We start from the raw sequence: 18,480 nt of genomic DNA, 5'->3' as shown, positions 1-18,480 counted from the left end.
CAACAGGTGTTTGTCCAACCTGTTCTTACAAACCTCCAATGATGGGGATTCCAGAACCTCCACAACTCTGTACTGATTTTACCAGCTGTGATAAGTGAAACGGGGAGGCAGGGGAGCTCCCTTTTATGGGCAGCCAGTTAGCCATAAATCCCTCTTGGTAGTTGTTCTCTACGTGCTTTATCTGTAAACGGTTAAAAAGTCTCCCTGCTTAGGTAAAAGAAAGGGGGCGGGCTCTTGACCAAAAGGGACAATGGGAAGGCTAGAACTTCTTAAAATTTGGAAAAAATCTTCCCCTTTGTCTGTCTGTGTTGTTCTCCCAGGGAGCAGAGACAGGGCTGGAACTATGCTGTAAAAAGCTTTGGGTCGGGTATGAAAAATCATCAGATCATACCTAGAAACTACTCATTTGAAACCCCGGATATATAAGTAGACCAGGAAATGTCTAGGAAAACGCAATTAGGTTTCTCACTTTTATTTCTTTATGGCTTGTGGACTCCTTTGTGCTAACTTTAGGTGCTTTTGTTTTGCTTGTAATCTTTAAGATGGACCTCAAGAGAGCTATCTTGATGCTTAATCCTTGTAATTGTTTTTTTTTTTCATCTAGCAAAAGCTTAAGTTCCAAATGTATTTTCTTTCTTTTTGTTCTTAATAAAATTTACCTTTTTTTAAGAACAGGATTGGCTTTTTGTATCCTAAGAGGTTTGTGCACATGTTGTTTAATTAGCTGGTGACAACAGCTGATTTTCTTTGTTTTCTTTCTCAGCTCTTCCCTGGAGGTGGAGTGAAAAGGCTGGAGGGTACTGCACAGGAAGGAATTCCCAAGTGTGCCTTCCAGGGTTCTCAAAGGGATTTTTTGCATTTGGCTGATGGCAGCATCTACCCATCCACAGTCAGAAAAAAGCTGTAACCTTGGGAGTTTAATACAAGCTTGGAGTGGCCAGTATAAATTTTTAGAATCCTTGCGGGCCCCCAACTTCTGCACTCGGCATGGCAGAGTGGGGAATCAGCCTTGACACCAGCCCAGCTGAAATATCCATTCCAGGAGAAGCTGTGTATATCTGGACCAAGACAGGGTCATCATTACCTTCATTGTCACCCTAGAGACCAGCATGGAGGCTCCTGGATGGTTACTCCTGGCTGAATTAATTGGGGACTGGGAGGGGAGAGATTTGGAAACCTCAGAAAATGCCTCTCCATTTGATAGTAGGAGGCATTGTAAGATGCAGTAACTGCCTCTGAAGAGCTCATGGTTACTCCATTCCCAGTATCTCCCAGCCAGAACATGGAATATTGCAGGAACTATTGCTGTAGTTCTCAGCTACTCTGGTCCTAGTGGGAGGCATTATAAGGAATGTCCTAGGAATGCGGGCTGTGGAGGGTTCCCAGCTACTTTAACCCCAGCCTCTCCCAGCTTGTGGCTCTGTAAGAAACAGAGCCAGGCTGCAGCAAGAAACTGAATTCAGGAATTACTGAACTTCCCTGAGCAAAGCTTCTTCTTGTGCTGTTAATATCTTGACAGCAGCGCAGCTACAGAACAGAGTGTGTAGAAGGCAGGTTTGGGCTGTGAAGCCACAACCACAATTGGATCGCTATCATTCTGAAAAATAACTTCATGATAAAATGCTGAGTTTCTTCCCAGATCTAGTAGCTGACTGCAGAAGGCCACCTCAGGTCTCCAGGTACCACAGATCAAGGGAGATATAGTTGGCTGCAGGGCCAGGCAGAGGGGAGAGACAGATGGCTCTGGAGCAGAGCATGGCCTTTCGGGTACCAGTGATGGGGTCCCTGGGGTGCAACCTGGACTGTGGCACTGCTCATACCTCTGTCCCATCAACCTGGCTTATCCGTCTCATACTGTAATGCCATGTCAAGCCAGAAACCTCTGGCAGGTACTGCACTTACACAGACATCCACAGGCAGGGACACACCCAATAGATAGAGCCCTACCAATTTCATGACCATGAAAAAAGTGTCATAGACCATGAAATAAATCCTTCCCCATGAAATCTGATTTCTCCCTTGCTGCTGGGAGTGCTTCAGCCAGGGGGCTCCTAGCTCCAAGTCCTGGCTGGGCTGGGGAGGAACAGGACTTCTCCTTCCCCTGCACAACAGCTCTCACTCTCAGAGGGAGATCAGACCCACCTCAGAGTGCCTCCCCCTGCTGTAGGAAGTTCCATCCCTGGAGGTTCCTGCAACTGGAGAAGACTTGTGGATGTGGGTCCAATCTTCCCCTGCTGCTGGAAGTGCTCCATTAGCGGCTCCTTACTGTGAATCCCTGGGGAGGGACAGGACTTGTCCTTCCCTTGCATGGCAGCTCAGGGGTAGGGGGGAGGGAGATCAGACCCATTTCTGGGACCTTTTGTGTTGGGACCCCCATGGTTACAACACCTAGCTGAAAATGTGAAATTGCCCAACCCCGTGGCTGTGAAATTGATCAAAATGGACCCTGAATTTGGTAGGGTCCTACTAATAGAGTTACATGAATGATCTCCCAGACTCTCATGAACCATCAGTAGGGAAGCTCCAGCCAATTGCTCCCAGCCTGCCAGCCTTGCACCCCAGAACTGTACTGTTTTTCACTGGTCAGAAGCCTGACCAGTGTAAGTTCATTACCCAGTCCTCCACCTCTCAACATGGAGAGGACACACTAGTCTTTGTAAACTGAGCTGAGATTTCCCAGGTGCTTCAAGCAAAACACACTGTTTTAGGTAAAATATAATACAGGTTTATTAACTACAGAAAGGTAGATTTTAAGTGATCATAAGTAGCGAGCGTAGAGATCAAAGTTGTTTACCTTAGAAACAAAAATGAATTTGCAGTCTGAGTTTTACAAGCTAAACAGGATTTGAATTAAGCAGCATCTCCCCCTGACAGTACAAACACTTCACAGATCCTCAATACATGGGCTGGGACTTTTTTCCAGCCTGGGACCACCCTTCCCTAATTCAAAGTCTTTGTCCTTCAGATGTTCTGCCAGGTGTTGAGTTGTGGGGGGAAGAGAGCCCAAGTGGTGATGTCACTTTTCCTCTTTTATATGTTCTTCCAGCTTGCTGGAAAGATCTTTTGCTGTGACATGGGGATCAGTCAGTTCCCATTGGTCAAGCGGTCTCCATTGTATATGTGCTCCCTCTAAGAAGTCTCTGGGATGGTGGATTCTTTCCTTGATGGGTGCTGATGAGCTGTCTGGCTACTTCATTGTTGTACCTGAAAGGCTAGTTGTGGGTGTTCCCCACATATTTCAGTAACACATACATAGCAAAACTTCATAAGTTCCCCTACAATGATAGCACATACAATCCAACAGGATATTAATGTTTAAGCAATCAAGACTTTTAAATTGATACCTCACAAGGCATACTTTGTACAGAACATATCATAATTATATACCAGTGGTGAATTGTGGGGTTTCCAGGGTGCTGCTTTGAGGTACCAAGTGTGACAGCATCCCTGGGTTGGGGACTATGGAGGTGGGAGCAGGCCAGCAGAATAGGAAGGATGGGTACAGCTGGAGACTAAGCCTGCTGTGTAGCCCCAGTTGCAGGACAGCATGGGGGAGAGGAATGACATCCCATGCTGGAGAGTGAAGGCCTCTGCTTGCCCACTATATGATGATTGGGTGGTGGGGCTTGAGCTCTGGGAGGGGCGGGTGGCATGGAAATGCCGACTGAAGCCCTCTGTGTATGGGGAGGATGCAAGTCTGCGCAGAGAAAGGGCAGAGGTGGAGATAGCTGGGACCAAAGTTCTGTGTGTATGTCCAGGACGGGGTTGCAGAGGCTCTGTGGGAAGGAGATGGATGAACAGTGCTGGAGACTGAGGTCCTGTGCACAGCCCTTGAAAGTAGCACTGTAGAAACTGCACTGAATAAATGGCAGCAGTTCAGCTGCCCCACTAGTCATCTCAGTGCAGGGACGCTGTATTAGCTTTGATTGCTGACTCTGCATTTTTCTTACTGTAAATGAGACAGGCTGTCAACCGCATGCTGCAGCCGCGTGCTGGTGAAGACATGCAGGGAAGTCGCTGCATGCTGCCTGGGCTCTAACCACATCCTCCACACCTGTGCATGGTGGACAAATAACTCTCCAGCCCTCAATTCCCACTCCTGCCTCCCCCGCTCCCCCCCCCCACTTCTTCCCTCCAGCCTGGCATGTGAGCTTGGAATTTCTCAATGATAGATAATGTGTCAGCTATCAGATTTCAAGGGCCAAAACTCTTATTGTCTGAAGACACCGAGAGAGAGAAACAGGCAGGAAGGGTCAGGAGAAGAAGGACTGGGGCACTGCCAGGGCTATGTGAGGAGCCCAGGACTAGAATAGCAGGGGCTGCAGGGCAGGTCTGAGGGGCATTGGCAGAGCTGGGTGGGGAGCCCAGCACTGGTATAACAGGGGCTGCAGGGCAGGACTGAGGGGTATTGGCAGAGCTGTGTGGGGAGCCCGGCACTGGAATAGCAGGGGGCTGCAGGGCAGGACTGAGGGGCGTTGGCAGAGCTGTGTGGGGAAAATCTGTACATTGTCTTACTGTCCTATATCTAATTCTAGTGAGGCACTATGAGTACTGAAGAAATACATTCAATGCAGTTAGCAAGCTTATCAGTTTATTTATGTACTCATCATGTTTAGTAGAGAGGAGACCTCTTTCCTCTGCTGTTCTTGGCTTGAGGTCTCAGTGCACAGACATCGCCTTGGTGGTTTCAGCTTCTGCTCCCACTGAGCAGAGAAAGTTATTCTGCATCTCTGAGGTTTTCTCTTGAGGGGAGGGGAAGCAGGTGGTGGCGTTGCTAGCTGTCAGCCAACAAAATTAGCCAACTAGAGCCACGGGCGCTTGATTTAAAATGAGATTTCTGAGCAAGTGGTGAATGGAAAAAACAAATAGATATTTATATCTATACACACAGATCACATGACTTCCTGTTGACTAAACAGGCAGCCTACTCTCTGCTTTGGGCAGGATAATTGCTTTTAAATATTTACTAAATGTTATCTCCCATTTCTCAGACTTTTGCTGTCTGAATCTTTAAAAATAAATCAAGTTTGGTGTTTTTCTCTGTGGCTCTTTCTCTGTTTGTCTCATTTTATATTTTGAATATGCCAAGCTCTGAGTTCAAGCACAGGTGCAGGTTTACATGCAAGATCTCATTACAAATTGGAATGGTGCCCTTTGGTAATAAACACTTTTCTGGGACAGCTTGACCCACCAAAATGCTCCCGGCTTCCTCTCCACTAGCTCTGGGGGGAATGGAGGAGTCTTGCAATGAGCCCTGATGGCCAACAAGCTGTGCTGGAGAAAGAAACAGACGTGGAGGAGCCGTCTCTGGAAATGACCCATTGCCAGCCTCTTCCCATTTTAATTAAATAATTATGATAGGAACAGAGGGAAGAGATGCATTAGAGATACTAAATAATTGATAGTGGTAATAATCTCCTACATTTCTCTAGTATCTTCCACCCAAAAGGATCCCAGGTGTGATAAACACTTTGCAGATTACAGAGGGGATTATAGTGGTTAGAACACAGGTCTGTGAGTCCTGGTTCTGCTGTTGACTCACCTTGTGACCTTGAACAAGCCTTGTCATCGCCTTGTGACTCAGTATCCCCATCTATAAAATAGGGAAGATACTGCCCATATTAAGAAGAGGTGCTGAAAAATAATTAAATGTTTAGAAAGGGCTTTAGATCCCCCAATAGAAGATTCTATAGAAATATATATTTATTCATTCATTCATTCATTCTTTCTTTCTTTCTTTTTCTTTCTTTCTTTCTCCCACTATGCTTCTCTCTGTCTCCCTAGTTCCATACAGAGCAGGTAGAATCTGCCCTGCTTTTAGATAGTAGGGATAATGTGTTAAACCTCTGACAACATGTCCCCTTTTGGGGGTGTTAGGTGAAGGATCTGGTTAAATATCATATGAAACGTGATATTTGTTAAACCTTCTGGCAAGTATGTGCACTGAGCCTTTGTTTAAACAGACAGCTAGGCTAACAGATAAAGTTCTTGGACTTCTTTCAGTGTGGAAAATTTGACGTAAGTACTTGGCTATGGAAATTAAGAACCAGAAAAGGAATGGAACTGCAACTTCCTTAATTTAGCTGATGAAGTGCTGGCAGGTGTGTTCTTGAGAAGTAGCAATTTCTGTGGGGTATATGGACATTTTTAACATCCTTTGAAATGATTTTCCTGTCTTTAGCTCCTTCCCAGTTAAAAGGCACCAAATTTAAATGGCAAAAGAGTTGAATTCACAAACATAACCTACTATAGGGGCCGAGAGTTTAGAAAGATTCAAAATGGACATATATATGAATAAGAATGTCCTCTGCAATTCTATTAGCTAAGGTACATATTTATAAGGCATATAAAACGTTCATGCTTTGGGACATCAATCAAGAGCATGGGGATGGGGGATCCGCTGGTGTGATTGTTATAACTCCTGAAATCAATTGACACTAGCTCTGGATCTGCCCCTATTCACTTTTAGCCAGGAAGAAACTTCCCCAGTATGGGGTTTCTTGCACCTTTCTCTGAAGCATCTGGTATAAGTCACTATCAGAGACAGGGCACTGAGCTAGATGGACCTGGGGTCTGTTTCAGTACAGCAATTCCTGCGTTCCTTATATTTTTGCATGTGCTGGTTTCATATGACTCTATCAGTCATTTTGAAAGTCAGCTAAATAAATACAGTAAATAAATCAAGTACAGAACAGTGGAGCACTTCCTCCAATATTATAAAAACAACCACAGCCCTATCCCAGCAGCCCCTCCCTATCTTGTCTTGCGCCAGTGCTGATAATGCACAGTCCATGTTCTTGTGGCTGTTCATACAGTATGGAACATGGTTGCCAGGGAGAGAAGAAAGAGGGACAGATGTTGTGGAAAATCTCCCCATCTCCCCTTGGCGCCCATCCTGAGCTGAGCTGCTCTCTGAGAGGTGTCAGCTTGCTGTGCCTTCCCTAGAATGAGGCACAATCTGCAAGGTGCTGAGCATCTCCTCTTCATCACCCAGGAATAAGCTCTGTAACTTTGGGGCAGAGCTCTGTCTGCAAAGCACAATGTGTACATTTATGCTGCTAGAGTCATGAGTCTGGCTTATCCTAATGAATGGCTTTATACATCTTCTGCATAAAACATAAAACTGAGGCTCTTAGCTCTGATCCGGCAATTTACAACTTGTGGGCAGGCTGCTACCGCTGCAGCAATTGCACCCATGCGTTGTAAACAGGAGAATCATTAAAGATCCCATGGGGCTTTCTGCAAGAGGCTGCCTGAGTCTCAGTCTCTCTCGTACCTCTCTCATATTTGCTCAGCACCAGTCACCATGATATTTAGGTGTCAAGTTGGAGACTAAATTCCATCACCGAGCATTACAATTTGCCTCTCTACATTTTCCTTGCATTTTCAGCTGGAGACAGTTTTCTTCTCCATGTCCTGTACTGATCTGTGGTGTAGTGTTGCTGTGTGCTTTTAAACAGCTGCAGGGTCCCACCCCAGAGGTGACTGCTGTTCTGCAGCGAGGGATGCAACTCCTCTGTGTGCAGTCTGCAAAGCCCTGCAGGATGAAACTGACAACAGCAATGTAGATGACAGTAGTAATCTGATATTTTCTGTGTTCCTTCTATCCAAGGATTCCAGATGCTTTACAGACATTGATGAAATAAGCTTTACAATCCTCCTGTGAAGGTGGGCAGCATTATTATCCCATTGTACAGATGGAGAAACTGAGACACAGAGAAATTAAGGTCCAGATCATCAGAGGTATTTGGGAACATAATGCCCACTGAAATCAATGTTAGGTGCCTAAATACCTTTGAGGACGTGGGCCTAAGTGACTTTGCCCAAGGTCAAACAATGATTCAGTGGCAAAGCTGGACAAGAACCCAGGAGTCCTAGCTCCCAGTCCCCTGCTTTAACCATTAGACAACATTTTCTGTCTAGTTGAATTTTATTATTGATATTAATTTAGAAATATATCTTAGAGCTAAGAGGGGACCAATGAGAGGTGCAGGGGGTAGAGGGGAGTAGCCAATCAGGGCTAAGCATCTTTTAGAACTGAAGTCCCTTTACGTTTTAACACTTTCCTCACTGGTTCCTGTGGCCCCAAAGAGCTCTTTAACTCCTCCCCTACCTAAACCAGACTGAAACCTGGAGGGAGATGATGGGTGGAGGCGACAAATGGGGGAGGGGAGTAGAGGGCAGTTCTCATTTCTGTACATCGAGTCAGAGGACCATTCACACGGAGCAAGAAAGCAGAGTGACTCAGAGGACCTCCCTGTGATCCTTGACACCTCAAAGGAGACCCCAGCATGGCCATGGACAGGTACCCATCTCCCTTCTACCAGAACTCAGGGCTTCTTTCTTGGTATGAATCTGTTCTGCACAGCTGCTCGCCGTCCCTCTGCATTTCTCCATCTGACTCAGTTCCCCAACCCTCCCTCCCATCTCTTTCTCTCTCTGACTGTCCCTCACTACATATTTCTCTCTCTCTTTCTGTCATTTCACCGATTTCTGTCTAATTATTCTTGTTCTTTCTTTCTTTCTAGAACTAGGATAGGTACGGAGAGCAGAGGGGTAAACATTCCAGTGCTTTTGTGATCGATCGATTGATCTATCTATCTATCTATCTATCTATCAGTTTCTGTCTCTCATTCTCTCACTGGTGTTCATATACTTGCTCCTAGCTACGGATCATTCCGTGTTACAGTAGCTCTATTTGCACTGCAGTTACACAGTGACCAAATGATCACCTAATCACTCTCATGCAATTGCATACCATTCTCCCATGCAAGGACCTGCACCGTGATTTGAACATTTGAGGAGTGTGTCTATATTAGAGGTATATCTATATGCTCAACACCTAACCACTTTCTTTAATGACTGAATATAATCACGACTCAGATAGCATCCCCTCTAACTATGCAGGAGCTATATGGGGTGCAAACACCCAGTAATTTGTAACTAGCTTTACAGAGTGAACCTGCTCAGTTGCTTTAACCTCCTAATCTCTGCCCAGGGTTGATTTGTTGATACCCACCTACCAAACATGTTTTGAAGTCATTAGTATATCAGAACTCCCAGTGGAGTCAAAGCCAGAGAAAGAACACGGTCAGAAGTGGAATTACCACTAGGGCTGGTTGAAATGTTCTGAGTGACAGATTCTCAGTCAAAAAATTGCCTGTTTTTGACATCGGAAGTTTTCATGAAAATGGCTTTTTCCCCCCCATATTTACATTTTTTCTGATGACATTGGAAAACACTAATTTGATCATCATTTTGCTTGTTTGGTTTATGGTTGTTCCTTTTCTCCCAATGCACTGTCCTTTTCCAGTGGCAAAATTGTTAAAAAGAATTTTTTTAAAAAGGGGAAGGAGGTAGAAAAAAATGAAAAATGAAGCATTTGAAGGTGAAAATGTTCACAAACATTTTCAAATAAATGAAAATTTCTCCCTGTTCCAATCCCATGGAATGACAGCACTTCGAAATGGTCATCTCTGTCATGCTTTTTCCCTCCAGTTTCTCCGGCTAAGATCTCGGTATTTGACCCTAAATGTTATACTTGCTCCTTAGCCCGTAATGGTGCAGGTAGTGCTACTGTAACACCCTGAGGTCAGTCATACTGAAGGCAAGAGCAAAAGGGGCGCCCCCTTTCTGTCCCCTTTTCAAGGGGGATAATGCCACACCTCCCTTCCCCCCCCCAACCCCGCAGCGGTAAGCCACATTTGAAAGTGAGAGTGGACCATTGGCCAGAAGGTATGTGCTTTGTGGACTAGAGCCAGAGCTGCGTTGAAGGGCGGGTTGGAGTTGGAATAAAGCTGTACTAGCCCATTGGGAGCCCTAAGCAGGACTACTTTTGCCCTCCCTAACACATCATAAAAAGTGAACGGGGGGCGGCCCTTGAGCAGCTCAGGACCCTAAGCCATTGTTTAGTCTGGTTATGCCCAGCGCCAGCTCTGGATGTGACTGTTCCGAGTGCACAGGATACAAGTGTGAAATAAAAGCAAGCGCGATAAGGAAGGATGGATGAGGAGAGAGAGAAATGGAAAGTCAGAAAGACACACTAAGAAATGAAGTGACACAAACAGAGAAATCGAAAGGGGGAAATGTGTGTAGTCAGCTCATTTGTATGGTACTTCTAACCAACCTTGTATGCTAAGGAGGGTTGGACTGCATCCGTGCTTAGGTGGCAGACCTCCAAGAAATCCCCAAACACTGCAGGGAGTGGCAGAAGTAGCTCAGTCAGGGAGTTCTTTCTCCTCTCTGAGTCAGTATTGTGTCCAATGCCACAGTGGATGCTATGTTGGGGGGAGAAGTGTAGATTATTTAGTAAGGGTACTCTGCCATCTGGGTCAACACTAACGCTCCAGCATGGGAAGGAATGCTGTGGCATCAAAATCAGAGGACTGCCATTTGAGCTAAAGGAATAACTCCATTAACCGGTAGCAGCAGTAGGCTCTTGACCTTTTTGTGGACTATCCATAAGAAGAAATGACACAACTTAGTCAGTGTGTTACATGTCTATGAGTTTAAGTTTATAATATAGACACTGGGATGAAATATAATATGCATATAATGTTCTTTATATACATTTAAGGCTGTGGGTTTGGAATAAAGGATGTGTGTGAGTGAGGGATGTGTGTGTCTTGTGTGAGAATGAGAGTTGTGTGTCTGTATCTCTGTGTGAATGAAGGAGGCATATGTGTGTAAGGTAGGAAGCTTTACACATGTAAAGCTGGATGTGCTGTAGGTATGTAAATGTATGTGACAGAAGGCTATGTGAGTGTGAATGTGCAGCTGTGTGGGACAGCTGTAGGTGTCTGTGAATGAGGGGGGTGTATTCATGTGTGTGAATGTGTCTGAATGACTGCATATGTGTGTGCGAAAATTAAGGTTGTGTAAAGTATTTATGTGTATGAAGCTGTGTGACAGGGAAGAGTGTATATGTGTGTAGCGAGAGTGTGATTGTAATTTCCATGTTAAATACCAAGTTACTCAGATACTATGTTGATAGGTAGCAAGATGTGTGAGGGAGCAATGTACGTGTGTCATACAGAGTGTGTGTGTGTGTGTGTGTGTGTGTGTGTGTGTGTGTTGAAGAGACGTGTGTTTCCCTGAGATTCTCAGACCTCAGACTGAAATCAGACAAACCTGATACAATAAATCAACAGACACAAGCTCCCCTCTCCCAACCTTTACTCCACTCTCATCCCCCTACAGACCCAAACCCTATATCAACTGACCTGCTATAAGTCCCTCCATCACACATCACCCCTTCAGAATGAGGAGGTGACATGCCAGGATTATTTTTAACCCATTCACTTCTGTTTTGCATTGCTGTAGAGGTGGTTAGTGTCTCACCTCAGTGAGCACAGCTGTTCACAGCTCCTGCTGCAACCCCACGCTGAGGCGAAGCCCGTTAGAAAAAAGTCTATGACTTCTGCATCCCCCTGGGCCAGAGTAGGGCCACTATGTGTGAATTCATTTGACTTAGGGCTTGTATCCATATAGGTCTCCATCCAGAAATGTCCTTCCATTAGACTGAATTGAATCTTTTAATGAGATTGTTGGTCTCTCCCTTCCCCTATTCTGTTCTCCCTGTGTGGTTTATTCCAGCATTCCACTGATGTTTGTCATTCCACCATGTTTAGCTCTTGGAGGCCAAGGCAAAGTTTTTCCATACAGCCTGCTCTCCAGAGCTTTGTCCAATCCTAGTTTTAAATCTCCCTAGTGATGGGGCTGCCACCCCTTCCCTTGGAGACTCTGCCACAGTCTTACGCTGTGAGGAAACATTCCTTTATTGCCCAGCCCGAAATGCCCCATCTTCTCAATCGCACCCCAGGTCTCCTCTCTTCAGACTCTCAACCAATTGCTCTACCTCCTTGCTTTTATGCCCTTCCGACAGTTTCATCCCCTCCCACCATAGTTGTTGTTTAACTAAACTCTGTAGATTAAGTTATTTCCATTTCCACTTGTAGGGCCCCCCGCCTCCTCTTGCAGCCCCGTTGCCCTGTCTGTGTCACTTTTTTGAACACCGTGCAGTTCTGGTACAGATGGGCCTAGGAATGGAGAGGATGTTCTAAGTGCAGTCTCACCAGAGCCCTGTACATAGACTCTATCGCTTCCCTGCTATGGGATGTGCTCTTATAGTTTAATCTTCCCTTCAAATGTTCCCCGGCAGCCTCCTGATGAAGCAGAAGAAATTCCTCTACAATTTCAAGAATGTACGCTGGGCCCGGGGCCGCCATGAAACCTACCTCTGCTATGTGGTAAAACGTCGGGATAGCGCCACCTCCTGCTCCTTGGACTTTGGATACCTGCGCAACAAAGTATGGGCATGACTTGGGCACCTATCAGTACAGCCAAGCATCTATCAACTCACTTACTCAACCATCAGGCCATCTGTGTACTCACCTCCTCACCCCAATATACATTAATGCACCCACCACCTCATCCCCTACTTATCCATGCATCCATCAGCTAACCTGCATATCCGTCCATCCAGCCAGCCAAAAGTTCAACCCTATATCTGCCCATACACTCATCCATTCCCCCCATATCCATCCATGCATGTCTCCATCCTCTCTCCCATTGTCTCCCTCTCTGTCTCTCTCTTGCTCAGGTGGGTTGCCATGTCGAGATGCTCTTCCTGCGTTACATCTCTGCCTGGGACCTGGACCCTGGACGCTGCTACCGAGTCACCTGGTTCACCTCATGGAGCCCCTGCTATGACTGCGCCCGGCATGTGGCTAACTTCCTGCGTGGCTACCCCAACATGACGCTCCGCATCTTTGCCGCCCGGCTGTACTTCTGTGAGGACCGCAATGCTGAGCCTGAGGGGCTGAGGCGCCTGCACCGGGCTGGGGTCCAGATCGCCATCATGACCTTCAAAGGTGAGACAGGTGGGGAGACAGAGGCCTGGAGACAGGGGACAGGGGAGAGATGGTGACGGAGTCATAGGGGAGACATATAGAGGGATATGGAGCCCTAATGATCCTTGGGGACAGTTGAGTCCTGTTCTGGGCATCCCTGACTCTGTTCCATGTCTTCAACCTGTCTCCTGCTCCTTGGCAGATTACTTCTACTGCTGGAACACCTTCGTGGAGAACCGGGAGAGGACCTTTAAAGCTTGGGAGGGGCTGCATGAAAACTCTGTCCGTCTGTCCAGGAGACTCCGGCGGATCCTCTTGGTGAGGGACATTTCTTCTCCCCCTATCCATCCAGTGCCTCCCCTTCCTCCACTGCTGCATTTCTTCTTTACTCCCTTTTTTCCCCTCTATCTTCTCTTCCTGACTTTCCTCTGCCCACTTTCCTCATCTCTTCTCTCCTCCATTCCATTTCCCTTTCATTTTTACCCCACCCATCTTTGGCTCCTCCCTTCTCCAACCCTCCTCTCCTCTTGTCCCCTTTATCTTCTCCACCTCTCTCAGCATTTCCGCTCATTGCACAACTAACTCATCTCTTCTCTCCTGCTCTGCACAGCCACTGGATGAGGTGGACGATTTACGAGATGCCTTCAAAATCCTGGGACTTTGAGGTGGGCAGGACAGAAGCTTACAGCCAATCAGAAGACTCTGGAAACACACTGGTCCTACAATGTCTCTCTTTCTCTCCTACTCACCCTTTCTCCTCTTCCTTCTTTCCATCCCTCCCTCCAGTCTTAAACCCTCATGTCCTGAGAAAAGACCTTTCTTACTTCCCTTCCAAGGAAAATTAGGATGACCCACTAAAGACAGAATTCCCCTGCAGTCCCACTCCATCCAGCACTACAGCCTTGCTTGGGGAGGCCAGGACTGGAGTGAAAGCCCCACACAGATTTTTATAGGGTGTGTCTTCATACAGGGTTAATTCAAGAGATCAATACCCAGGTCGGCCTGGGCCAGATGTGGATGACCACAATGCAAAGCCCCATCTGTGTTACTGTGTGCTCACTGGTGCTGCACTTGCCCATGTGTGCCTCTAGGACTCCTGGGGCACATCCCAGGTTCTTTGTGCTGCAGTGAGCTAAGCTGCTTCATGATTCTCTGCCAGTGAATGGTGGGACAATTGGTCTGTCCTTCTTGGCACATGGGGGGAATTGTGGGAAGGCATTGGAGGATGAATAGTGAATGAGTCTGTCCCCTCACTGCTGAGTGGGAGTGTTATCAGTCAAGCGCAAGCCTCTCTCAGCCTTTAGCCTATAGCACCAGCTGTGCCAGTTAGGCCAGATGTAAAGCAGCACCAACCTTGAGAGGGTTTTGTGTGTAGCCCGGAGCTGGGTTAGGAGCAATACATGAATAAGAGCCTGAGTTAACTCTGCAGTGAAGACAGACCTCTAACATTTCCTGCTGAGAGAGGACAGGACTGGATTAATTGTGAGTCACCCATCCTGTCTCCTTATGCTGCCTCCTGCTGGGAAAGGCATCAACTGGAATTCATGTGAGACTGCCATGAAGCCAGCTGTCCTGCATTGATCCCCATTGTGTCCCCTGCTATGAAAGGGTGGGGCTGCAGTAGCTGAGAGATTCCCCTTGCTAGCCCTTTTGTCCAGCTCTCTGCACTGCCTCTCACTTGGAGAGGATGAGACTGGGAGACAGAATCCTAGAAATTTGAGGTGGTGATGCTGTGGGCAAAAGTTTCAAGTTTTCACTAATTTGAGGTACCCACCTCAAGATACTTTGGGCCGAATTTGCAGAGGTGCTGAGCACCCACAGCTCTCATTGACTTAATTGGTTGTTGACTTCTCAAGCTGGACAGTGAAAAACAGGCATTCAGATTTAGTGGAGACTTTTGAAAATGCTGGCCTAAATCTATTTCAACTTCTTCACGCAGCTCCCTCAGTCAGGGTAGGATGGTCCCCTGCGGTCTAATTTCCAGGCCTTCATCAAATATAACACTCATAAGCAATGCTTCTTCCATTATTTCCTTTTTGGGAGGGACTATTCCATAGTCGATTAGCAGCTGTATGTTCCCCACAACCAGTGTCCCTGCATGATTCTGTACAACACCTCCTTCGGGGAAAGTCTGACACTGCACTGCTTGAGATCTCCTTAAGCAGTTAGAGCTCCTGCACCATTCCCGGTAATGCTTCCTTTTGGGAGAGGTTTGAACTAGAGTGGTTGAGAGCTCCCCTACCTTTCCAGTGCCAGCCCCATTCCCAACAGTGCCTCCTGATGGAAGAGGTAGGAAAAGGAATAATTATGTGCTTTCCACAACCAAGTCTCCTGCACTGTTTCCTATGGCACCTCCTGCTTGGTGAAACTGGAACTGGAATAGCTGTGAAAATTCTCTGCAAAGCATTAATTTCTATGCATGGTGCTGTAGAAGTGCTTGATGTGATGCCTGTTAATGTTTGTACATATATATATATATATATATAACTACATATATATAACTAAATACAGTTCTTGTGTATGAGTAGGCTTGGCAGAATATGTTTTTTTTTAATAATTTCAATGTTTATTTTGAAGCACTTTTTAAAATTTTATTGATTTAAATTGTCACAGTTGCATGAAATTATGGTGCGGGGTCCTCATCACATGTCAAAATATACAAAGTAAATAGCCTTAAATAAAAGTCTAATAAGTTTTCAAGCAGTATTCCCCTTACTTTGCCTAGCTTCAAATTTTCATTATTATCAGTGGAAATTTTTTCTCCTGGGTTTGTGTGTGTACAGTGAAATCAGCATTTACTGCTAAAAAGCTAATCCTTCCAAACCTACGTATGAGCTTTTGTGGTCTGTTCCAGAAATGAGCCATGTAAGGGATATGAAGATGGAAGAAAGACTTGGAACATAATCCAGATGTTGAAGCTGAATCCTAGACATGCTGGTTATTTTAGGGATAAACCAATGGCATCCCCTCAAATTTGCCCTTTAAATCATTACATCACACATCAAACACAGATCGTGATAGTGGTCAGGCAACTTACACTTTGGAAATATCAATGGAAAGAGGCAAAGTGAGTGATACTTAACGTGCAGGCAAGGCTTATAATAAATAGACCACAACCCTGCCCCGTACAAGGAGGTAAACCTCACTGTCCACAATTTACAGGAGGTAAATGAGATGCTGATTTGCATAAGGTCACAAAACAAGGAAGTAGTAGAGCTGGGAAGTGAACCAGGTCTTCTATTTTGAGCATAGCACAGGGCCTTGGAAAACAGAGAGCACTGCCCCTTTTTGGAACATGCAATCTTCTGTAGACTGATGAGCTGTAGAAGTATTATTAAAAGCAACACTTTCTTAAAGTTGACACTGGATTTTATTCCAAGTAGTATTCACTAGTAAGCCAAGGGGGAAATGAAAAGAGAGGAGATCTCACAGTAGACAAATAAAGGCTCCTCTATGTGCACTGAATGTTCAAAACCCATCAGAGGTCATTTCCTTTCAAACCTCTAATAGCATTGGCAGTAGCTTTGGTCGTTTATCTGATCTAGCTCTAGTAGTCTATCTGATCCAGTTCACGCATTTCCAACATGTACTGTAGTAGGTAGGCACCAAACAACCTGGGTCTCATACAAACAATCCATTAGTGAGGTGATTTATCATAAAGGCACTGGCTGCACTAAATTTGCTTTGTAAACTCACCCAAGTAGGATTACACAGGGTGACCCCATCTGGAGTAGAAACAGAGGTGAATATAATGTAATAACTTTGCATTTAATCCCCAATCCTATGTCTTGGCAGGGGGTTAGACTAGATGACCCTTGCAGTCCCTTCTAACCTTATGATTCTAGGATGGGTGTCACTTCACCAATTATATTCCCTATGGAGATAGTGGGGAATTGGTCCTAGGCTTCCTTCCTTATTTATAACTTGGATCAAGCATTAATTCTCAATGGAGATTCCAGGGGATCTACCCCAGGTCTTGTTTGTGAGTTAAGGAAGATGCTGATGTTGTGTAGGTGAATCCTAGAGGTATGCTCCCTATGGAGATCCCCAGGGAAAGCAAGAGCACAGAACCCGTAACATCAGATCAAGCCCTCATTCCATCTAATCTGGTATCTGTCATGCTGCAGTGGCCAACATCACACAAAAGTGCCCATGTTGCACCTGAATAACTCTACAATGCTGTAAGTGGGAGAAAAATTCCTTCTTGACACCCCTCAGTCCCAGTCTCTGCTATGCATGACAGGTGATAAGCGATACTGCCATTTTAGCTGGCTTAGGCGCAATTGTCGATCATGGTCAATAAAATACTCAGTCCTTTTTCAAATCCAGCACATGTATGCTGTCAGCGCCACCCTGAAATATACACGTGTGCTCCTATTGGGCCTGGCTTTCAGAAAATCTGTCATACAATTATGTATGCAAAATTTCATGTACATTTCCATGCTTAAATTGCATATTCCATTTTCACAAAGGCGCATACAAAGGGCTAGATGCATCTCTTGTCATTTGTAGGTGTAAATATGCAGCATGCCTGCACAATCATGGTAATTACTCATGTGTTACTTACACAAACGTGCCTGCATTTTTGTACATGCAATTTTGTTATTGACATTTTGCAAATCAGGCCTTTTGGGCACATTAACATCATTTTCATAGATGACACGTGCTTTATTAGATTTCCAACTGAGATGTAACTCCTCCAAGAAATAGCTAAATCTAAAAGGATGATTAGGAAACATCTCAGTTGATGAAAGGAAAAGGAAAAGAACAACTATTTGGTGAGTGCTATATAAATGACATACATAGCAGTATATATGTGTGTATAGCTACCTAATAGAAAGAGTGCCATCTACTGTCTGGCCCATAAAAAAAAATCTAGCATTGTTGATACATTTGTAGGTTAAATAATGTTGTTGGTAACTGCAAATGGCTTCCTGAATTAAGACAACAGTAAGCAAAGCAGAGCCATAAAAAAGCAGGGCATTCACATCTTTTCGATAGCCAGACACATATTACTCCTGGTCATTGTTGTCAAGGCTGATTCCCCACTCGGGGACTTCGAGTGCAGAAGGTGGGGGCCCGCAAGGATTCTAAAAATTTATACTGGCCACTCCAGGCTTGTATTAAACTCCCAAGGTTACAGCTTTCTTCTGACCTTGGATGGGTAGATGCTTCCACCACCCACATGCAAAAAACCCCTTTGAACCCAGGAAGGCGCACTTGGGAATTCCTCCCTGTGGGGTATCCTCAAGCCCTTCCATCCCCCCCCTCCGTCCCCCAGGTAAGAGCTGAGAAAGAAAACAAAGGAAATCAGCTGTTGCCACCAGCTAATTAAAGAACGTGCACACAAACCTCTTAGGACACAAAAACCCAATCCTGTTCTTAAAAAAGGTAAATTTTATTAAAAACAATAAAAGAAAATACATCTGGAACTTAGGCTATTGCTATATTTAAAAAGAGCAAATATAATAATTAAGCATCAAGAATGGTTTTCTTGAGGTCCAGCTTAATGGTTACAAGTAAAACAAAAGCATTTGGGGGTTAGTACAGAGGAGTCCACAAGCCATAAAGAAATAAAAGAAATAAACCCAATCATGTCTTCCTGGACATTTCCTGATCTACTTACATA

The 18,480-nt window shown here is 45.4% G+C and overlaps 1 protein-coding gene across 1 annotated transcript; it reads left to right on the top strand.

Annotated features, from left to right (window-relative positions):
• Positions 1-12,146: 12,146 nt before the first annotated feature.
• On the top strand, positions 12,147-13,515 carry AICDA (activation induced cytidine deaminase). The gene is made up of 4 exons (XM_032778715.1): positions 12,147-12,308; positions 12,602-12,872; positions 13,054-13,169; positions 13,462-13,515. The coding sequence occupies exons 1-4, from the start codon at positions 12,147-12,149 to the stop codon at positions 13,513-13,515; spliced, it is 603 nt and encodes a 200-aa protein (XP_032634606.1).
• The last annotated feature ends 4,965 nt before the right edge of the window (positions 13,516-18,480 follow it).

Source organism: Chelonoidis abingdonii, chromosome 1 (genome assembly GCF_003597395.2).
Source record: "Chelonoidis abingdonii isolate Lonesome George chromosome 1, CheloAbing_2.0, whole genome shotgun sequence".
In the NCBI taxonomy this organism is placed as follows: Eukaryota; Metazoa; Chordata; order Testudines; family Testudinidae; genus Chelonoidis; species Chelonoidis abingdonii.
This window is presented reverse-complemented; position numbering and strand designations above follow the sequence as displayed.

Excerpts from the sequence above, each read along its gene's own strand:
- AICDA (XM_032778715.1), top strand. The coding sequence starts at position 12,147 with ATGTTCCCCGGCAGCCTCCTGATGAAGCAGAAGAAATTCCTCTACAAT. Across the intron at positions 12,309-12,601 it reads TTGGATACCTGCGCAACAAA|GTGGGTTGCCATGTCGAGAT; the intron begins GTATGGGCATGA and ends TCTCTTGCTCAG. Across the intron at positions 12,873-13,053 it reads CGCCATCATGACCTTCAAAG|ATTACTTCTACTGCTGGAAC; the intron begins GTGAGACAGGTG and ends GCTCCTTGGCAG.